General features: G+C 38.9%; 1 protein-coding gene across 1 annotated transcript; it reads right to left on the reverse strand.

Annotated features, from left to right (window-relative positions):
- Positions 1 to 926: 926 nt before the first annotated feature.
- tmco4 (transmembrane and coiled-coil domains 4) lies at positions 927 to 8,684 on the reverse strand. The gene is made up of 12 exons (XM_046057432.1): positions 8,472 to 8,684; positions 8,235 to 8,262; positions 8,009 to 8,138; positions 7,543 to 7,640; positions 7,158 to 7,301; positions 6,649 to 6,768; positions 5,451 to 5,615; positions 5,061 to 5,197; positions 4,647 to 4,731; positions 3,160 to 3,277; positions 2,833 to 2,950; positions 927 to 1,701 (listed from the first exon to the last, which is right to left on the reverse strand). Exons 1-12 carry the CDS (start codon positions 8,667 to 8,669, stop codon positions 1,192 to 1,194), a joined length of 1,851 nt encoding a protein of 616 aa, XP_045913388.1. The 5' UTR covers positions 8,670 to 8,684; the 3' UTR covers positions 927 to 1,191.
- Between the last annotated feature and the right edge of the window lie 259 nt (positions 8,685 to 8,943).

Consider the following 8,943-nt stretch of genomic DNA (forward strand, 5'->3'; position numbering starts at 1 on the left):
GCATGATGGTGCACAGCTGTCTACACAGAAACTGATGTACGATGTTACAGCCTCTGTAAACTCATCCAGACTGTTGGTGGCAGTCCTGAAAACATCCCAGTCAGTACAGTGCAAATATGGTTGAAGAAACTGACAAAACATTTTTGGGTTAAGACTACCTGTAATTGTCAGTGCCAGTATACAATGTAACTAAACTCTATAGTGAGCAGTGCTTCACACTGGTATGGGTATAATAAAGCAGTGGTCGGCACCAGCAATAATATCTGGCCCGTGGACAGATTGCTTTGATATGTGAGATACAAAAAAAGCGGCTGGTGCTGAAACAGATCTCAGTCATTACAGCAACAGTTACTCACATAATCACTTCCTCTTAAGTGATTGTGCCTCCAAAATAATAGCACGAGAATGTTTTTTGCGGCAATGCTTCATGTTGAGTTTACTGAGAGCTTTTACGTTGAAAAGTTCTGAAGGACATTCGAAAGAGTCTCTGGCTTACTTGACACACCTCTGAAAAAGCCGTCAGTAAACCTGTGATTGGATTCCCCTGAACTTCCTCAGGGAAATGAAAATAAGCATCCATAGGTTTATGAATGCGGATCAAACGCTAGGACGCACACACACTGCAGCACATGCTTTATCGTGAGTTATGTCCAAAAGTGTCCTTATACAGGGAGTAAAAACTGAGCTAAACGTGCATGCAAGTACACCAGGATTTGAAATAATTTGACTATGCTCTGGTCTGCCATGTTACGGCTAGAAATAAATTTGGCCCGATGCCAGACTTAATAGAGAATAGAAGGGCCTTGAAGAAGACACATTCACTGAATTGCTCTCTGGCCATATGGAAATCAAATTACTGTGATAATATCCATAGCAACCACGCCAACTGATGAAAATGAAGCACAAGAAAATAAATGATGACACTATTTACAGGTAGTAAAACATCTACTTTATTTACAAAGTTCTAAATTGTTATTAATAAATTAGTCTAAAAATCCCATTTAGGAGTTAAACAAAGCAGTTAATTCAGGGGTTTTCACTTCAGGCTGCCATATGTGTGCATTGACTATTTAGCTGTCTTTGGCATGTCAGTGTGTTGAGAATGGAATTAATTAAGAAAGCTCTGATGCTGAAAAAAAACTTGAGAAGATGAGATTTTACAGGGAAGCAGCTGGTCCTGTCACATGCTCTTTACAAGTCTGGCTGCCTTTGTGTGTGCTCTGTAGTCCAGGGTGTATCATCCCAGCTCCATGATACGTGTTCGCTCTCAGGGTCAGCCTCCTCTATACCGTCACACACAGCAAAAGCAGACGCTGTGTGGTCATCAGTGGCATTCTCCTCAGAAGTAAGCGGTAAATTGTTCCCGACTACTACTTGACTGTCGGATTCTGTATCATTTAATGATTCCAGCAGGTCTGAAATATCAGGGATATCCCAACCGTCACCCATATCGTCTGTCTCTGCCGCCTCTTTTGCGTCTTTACTTTCTTCTGTACAAGTCTCAGCCTCCTCGGCTTGATTTTGTGTCTCAGTCACATGTTGCTCGTTGGGGGGTTGGCCTGGGATGTCCACATCTCCTTCAGTGACTGTTTTTACAGGCTGAGGAAGAGCAAAGAAGGCTCCTGGGACTTCTTTGGTGGGAAATCCTACTGCTACCAAGATGGTGTCCATCTGACGCATGTAGTCCAAATGACCTTTTACCTGGGAAGCAGACACATGGTTTTACTGTCTCTGACTAAAAAAGGATACATATTCCTTTGTAAATTACAGTGTATAATTTCACTTTTTTACAGAAAACATCATCACTTTGTACAAATCTGTTTGTTTCATATTTTTTTGTATAGAAAGGTTTCTTATTCCTCACATGGCTTAATATATAGTGTATAGTGCTTCAATCATGTCAAGTATCTTTTTACTTTCTTTTTTAAATATTCAGTTGAATTAAATGTGATGCTTTACAACTTACAAAGATAACTATGTGTTATGTTTCTTGTGGAATCCTGTTGATTTACAGGGTGGCAGAAAGGCATTGCTGTGAACTGAAAACAGACCAGCAGGGGCCTTACTTTTTTCTCATCTTTTAATTTTATTTTAACAATACAACTGTCTCTTAAAATGCTAATTAAAATATGCATTTAATAATGTTGCATCACAAGATTATATCTGATAACATTTTATTTATAGTTATTAGAAATAGTTTTTGTGTTAATTACTAAAATGACTTACTTTAATTACTGAAACATTTTTGCCATAAAAACAAGGTCATATGTCAAATTGTGTTTACAGCTTGTTCCACTGCTCCAAGGTCGCCCAAAAAAGATTAATACTTATTAAGGGACACAGTATGCAGTCAATAATAGTAATGGGTCTCAATTTTCTAATTAAATTATAACAAACAGAATAGTTTTATGCAACTATGGTGACTATGGTAAAAACTATGGTATGTTTTTACTGGTGCCTGCTATTAAAGCCTCACTACCAGGCGTTGGTAAAATGTGCAAATAGTAATTTTGCCACTCAATAATAAACTGATGATTTAACAAAGATTATTTCAGTTGTGAACCACAGCCTGTTTCCAAAACCTAAAAACTTAAAAGGCATAGCTGCAGATAATGTAGTTTACGTTAGTCAACGACGTCTTATATTATTTCACAGGCTCTGATCTAACAACAAATGTGACATTTTTATTTCTTAAAAAGTGTGTCTTTTCTTGAAATGTTACCTTGAAGGCAAACCTTGAAATATTGAATAATCTTTGGCTCATATGCACTTGAAAAACTATTCATTAAGGAAACTTTAGTGGGCTAAATATAAACACAAGCTCTGACTCACCACAGAGGAAAGATCCACATTGATTATACGCCGATCCTGGACGTTGATTGGCTGTAGCCCAGCAACAGACAGTTGTGCAGCTGAACTTCGGTACAAGAACCCCAGGAGCCAGTCCCCTCTGATAGGTGGACAGTTAAACACAGACAGATAAAGTCATCTATTCATGCTGTCAAGACAGTAGTTTCTGAATCCACTGCATCCAAAACATTGGACCCAAATATAAAATGACTATTTACGAAGCATGCTTTAAGGAATCAGAAGCATTTACTATAAACATGTAAACATTATACTCCATGCATACAGAAAGACAGCGCTCTGTTGGATTACCTGCAGTAGCCATTCACTATTTTTCCAGCCACTACTCTGGTCATCCTCTCCCAGGCCTTTTCAGAACCATCCACAGGGGCCCCCAAGAGGACTACATCCTCCACTACCCCTTCACTACCTAAAGAATCACAACAATACAGTACTCAACTCATTTGTCAAAACATCGTTTTTAAAAAAGAGGGAAAAAGAAGCTAAATTAGCTTAATCACAGATAACAACAGAAGATAATCAGTCACAGATTTACGATATGGCGACAGACATAGTGCATTTTCTATGTGGATTGTGCATTAATTTTGCACCGATATCACTATGCAAATGCAGCTTTCGTAAACAAATAACTTAAATAATTTACTAAAACTGGGCATTTTTAAGATATAGAAATAAAAGTTCACTTTAACTGATCATATACTGTATGTATAAAATATTGATCTGAAAAGTAACTAGTGATTAGAGCTGTGAAATAATAAACATAAAATATTTCCCTCTGAAATGTGGTGGAGTAGAAATATCAAGTAGCAGAAAATACCATGGAAACACTCCACAGTAAAGTACCTCTAAATTGTACTAAAGTACAGTACTTGAGTAAATGTACTTTGTCACATTCCCCCACTGCTCTCCACTAAACCACGTATTCTCTATGAGATTCACGCTTCAGCTTTCCAATTCTGAACCATTATTTCAATGGACTGAATCAGAAACGCTTTTTTACTTTCCAGCATTTTGTCTCATTAACTAAGTACCAACGTAGCGTTAACCGCACCACTGTACGCTGAGCTGCAGAATGAATGGGAAGAGATGTTCTGATGCTTCCCTTTCAATCTGCTACATTACTGACTGTACAGACAAACTATAGCTGGCTAACAGCAAACAGATGAGATAAGCACAAATGACAAGGTGGTTGGCAGGGACAGGGTTAATATTACTTGTATTGAAAAGGGAAAATGATGGGGTCATTAACTGTTTCAACTTTCCAGTATATATTTCACAAACTAGTTGCTAGCTGTGATGCACTCTGCTATATGTACTGCAGACAGTGCTGACTGAGAGTATTGTAAACAATGGAGTCGGAGCATGCTCTGCTGGATAAACTATGTGATGACACAATTTCTACATCACCCCCGAGCATCATTTTCTGCTCATTTTTGCATTTCATCATTATATGTTCTGTAAAAAGTTTTCACGTTGGTGCATTTCGGAAAAAACATATACGCCGATACGATATATCTGCCGATTAAAATGGTCAACCTACAATATATAACCACGTATAAATGCTTATTATTTAGAGAGGTCTTCATAATAATTGTACTCTACTTATAAGGTGACTTCGTAGAAAAGGCAAGGATAAGTGTAGCTTTTTAAAAGTCATGACTTCACCCCAGGAATGTCTCACATAGAACATTTTAAAAATCATATTGAGTTGAACATTTTTATAGATAGACAGTCAGTGCAAGGAAATGCAATCATCCACAGAAAGGTGTTCATGTCACCTTTGTCATTGGCAAGCTCCTGTAGACAGTAGTAGATAACTCTGGCCCCAAGGCTGAAACCTATGAGACTGACAGGCCGCTTCCCCTTCACATACAAAAAGAAAAAGAAGAGATGCACAATTCGTTACTTTCATCCTCCTAGCGTTTCATGATCATAGGCAAATGATTGTCTCTGAGCATAATGCAATATTTAAGGTTAATAAATATAGTATTTCATTTAAGGTTTTGTTGTAATGTCCTAGGAGTACAATCAAAGGAACAAAGAACAGAAACATTACGGTTGGAGTTGAACTAATGTAGTTAATATGTGTACACAACATATACAAGTAACCCTAAACCTTCTAGAGCAACAGCTGACAAAATATTGTAGTACACTACAGTGGATCTTAACAGAGGTAAGAGGTAGAACGATACCTGCTGTCTGCTTCTCAAAACCTGTGCCAGGTGTTTCCCCACCTCAGCTGAGCGGTTTAGACAAACACACCAGGGATTGTCAATGACGCTGGCTGCTGCCAGCAGATACGCAGGCCAAGTCAGAGCCGCCACGATCCCTAGACAGTGTGATGGTGTAAAAGACATCAATGCAGTACCAAGTATGGGTCAAACTAAGAAAAGTAGCTAAATAACGTAGTTAGAATTGTTTAACAGAAATAAACCTGCAATAAACGCAACCATAGCATTGAGTTAACTTCTCACGTCACATATCCCAAGGGTGAAGTTAAGAACAAAAAATATTTTATTACAAGCACAAACACTCCAAATACAGATCCACTGAATATGCTTCCTGCATGACCATCCTCCTACCTGAGAGCACCGTGTACTTGAGTGCTTCCTGGGCCACCATGCTGACTAGCCCATCCAACAGAGAGGCCATTGCCGAGCCCAGATCCCTGAGGAAACGTGACTCCCACACCAGGCAGTACTGTTCCCCACACTCGCCCAGGCTGCACCACGGGGCCTGGAACGAACCTGGAAGACAGTAGTTCAGTAGTTTGTTTTTATGTAAGGAAACGGCTAGGCAGCACTTGGTTGTAAAGTGTTTTTTGTGTACTGAATGTGAAGGGGGTACTAAGCTTGTTACTGTGTATTTTTAGTGGGGGAAGAGAGCTGCATTATTTTATGTAAAAGCAAAACCTAAGTGGTTTACTTGCATAATCTCAGGTGGACACTCAACTGGTATAGTTTAGAACATTATGGGTAGAACTTGCTCAGTATTACCACATAATTTTAGGTAATCAAATGCTTTTCTTAATTTGTGGGATTGCTGTTGCCCAACTGCAAAATGTTCAGCTCACTGAAGATATTATATCTTCCATACTTTCTGAATGTGATGTAGTTTCTCAGCACAGAATTTCATATTAAAAGCCACCAGATGTTAACCTGGGCTAGCTGCTTGGCACTGGAGAAGGATGGATTTTCAAACTAAAAGCCCAAAAGGTAACAGCAGCTACAGGAGCACTGATCTCAAACACACACATGCACACACAACTCTAATACACGACAGTGACAGTGATTATAGCGCTTAGACTGCTTAGTCAACTTTGGGTTTAACCATATTCCAACCAAGACACTTAAATGACACGTCAGCCCCTTCTCTATACACTTAAGCTCATTCAAGTCCTTACCAACTCTCACTTTAACACTGTTCATTGCTTACAATGTGTTTCCTTTTCTATCAATTCAATTCCTCACTATTTGCTCTGATTTTTTTTACACACATTGCACATGTCCAGCGTAGTTGTACGGTTACTTTCAGTTGTTTTCATACCGTGCTATTTAACACCTCTGAATGCAAAATATTAAACAGAAAAAACAGACAGTCCTATCTGGTTATTATCCATGAAAATGTTCTATTTATTTTACAGAAACTGTGCTATATCATGAGATATATAGACTGCAATATAAAATAATTAATACGATGACAGAGAATTGACCTTATTGCCCACACATAATCTGTGGAAACTGTAAGTGGTTGTAGTGAGACAGTAGAAGCCATACTTACTGTATTTACCACTGCAGAGCCAACCTGTCACTGCAATGGTGAGGTGAAGATGTTTCCCCGATCTCAGTGGCAGGAATTCAAATTCCTCTATTGCCCCAACACACTTTTTCATCTTGTAGCCTGGAGAGACAACGTATGAAAATGAAATACCGGGGGAGGCAGATGGCCGCCCACCCTGAGCCATGGTTCTGCTCGAGGGTTCTGCCTCTTAAAAGGAAGTTTTTCCTTTTCTGTCGCCTAGTGCTGCTCTTGATGGGAACTGTTTGGGTTTCTGTAAATAACCTCACAGAGTACGGTCTAGACCTGCTTTTTTATGAAAAGCGCTCTGAGATAACTGTTGTGATTGGCACTATATAAATAAAATTGAATTGAAATAAAGAACAAAAATCAAGTAGAAGAGAAATGCTATAGACACAAAACAAAAACATGTGTATTTATCAATTTCAGCCAAAATTCAAAATATGATAGCTTCTTTGAGCACACAATCATGTGTCCTCAAATGATCTTACCAGTCAATCCAGCTCCTGCTGCTCCAAACAGGGAGGCCATAATTGCAATGCCGGTGGCTGAGCCCAGAGCAGCAGCCCCTCCAGCCCCCAGCACAGCACTGGCCCCTGCTGCCACCAAGGGTGCTGCAAGCCCACCTGTCACACCTGGCAAAGGCACAGAGTGCTGTCAGTACAGAAAAAAGCAGGTCAGCGCTTATAGCTGTAAGATGAAGCATTAACAGAAGAGTTAAGTTTACAGAAAGGAAAACTACAACTATCACAAAGTGTGTAGTCACTTGATGCAAGATGCAATCATCACGCATTATTTTGTTAGTCTTTACACTCGATAGTGATTTAATTATTAGCTCCACATAAGATATTAGATGTTTCAAATGTCCATAATCACCGATCACAGTTCCTCCACCCACGGTGGCTAGTCCAATCAGGAGGTAGCGTCGTAATTTTCGCCCTCTTTCTCTCCTCAGCCGCCGGGAAGACTCCTCTCTAATGGAAGCAGAGTCAGACAATGAAATTTTCATTGGCTCTAAAAAATAACAATGTCAAATAACTCTTCTGGTGCATTAAGGTGACATCTTGAAAACAATAGGTTGATTGTTTAAGCCGCACAACTATCTTTATGCCATCATTATGGATATATGTGTGATTGCCACGCACAGTGTTTGCGTTGTTTAAACAGTCTGACACACATAAGATTTGGCAAAAAAGAAAAGACTTTACATTTAGAATTTAAATAACTACGGTTTAAGTTTTTTTGACACCTCGTTCAAACGAAATAAAATGTCATATTATTAGTAGAGTCAAAGACAGATTCATCTATCATCCATCCATTCTATTATCCAACAATAACTTACTCGCTCTCCACTCCTCCTTCCCTCAGCCTCTCTCCCAGTGTTTCCTCAAACTCCTCCAACTGCTGTGGAAGGACTCGCAGCAGACAGCTGACATGACGGATGAGAACCCTTGCTCTGGCATCATACTGGCCTGAGCACATGACAGATAATGAAAGTTATAAAGTAACAGGTTTATATGAATTTACACCAACATAAAGTAGTCATTAATTCATCAAAGGACTCTTACCATCTTTGACAGAAAAAGACACCAGATCCTGTAATACAGTGTTAAAGCTGGTTATGGGTGTGTTTGTAGAAATACTGATCCAAAATGAATACAATACAATAGAATTACTGTTATTAAAAACAAACCAAAACGTTTACAGTACAATAGCCCATTTGCTCTTTGCCACATTTATATTTGTTGTTGCAACAATCCAGTTTCCCACAGGGTGCATTACAGTTTACTATCACTGCATCAGACCTGTATGATGGGGGTAGCCCCGGCAGCCAGCAGTGGTTCGGCCTGTAGGGTGGAGAGGAAGGTGTCTGAGCCCTCAAAGCCAAGACCTGACAGGAAAGCCCCCATAACCGGCATCACCGACTCATCCAGATCCAGCCAGCAGACCAAGCCCTGTAGATACTTCTCCCTGAACACACTGAGAAACATGGACCTGCTCATCTTCTCAAGTAAAAGTTCAGTTCAGTTCAGTAAAGCATTATTATTCACGGTTTAGTTAAAACGTTATTAATCCAAATTGTTATTCACAAGTGTAAGGAGAAAAAGATTTCAGAAATGTTTTATTTGTGCTGAAAAAAAATGGTGTACCTAGGTTGTTTATCTGGAAGCCATAGCTAAAATTATATATACACACACACATATATATATATATATATATATATATATATATATATATATATATATATATATATATATATATATATAAAAAAACACA

Source organism: Micropterus dolomieu, linkage group LG08, assembly GCF_021292245.1.
Source record: "Micropterus dolomieu isolate WLL.071019.BEF.003 ecotype Adirondacks linkage group LG08, ASM2129224v1, whole genome shotgun sequence".
Classification (NCBI taxonomy): Eukaryota; Metazoa; Chordata; class Actinopteri; order Centrarchiformes; family Centrarchidae; genus Micropterus; species Micropterus dolomieu.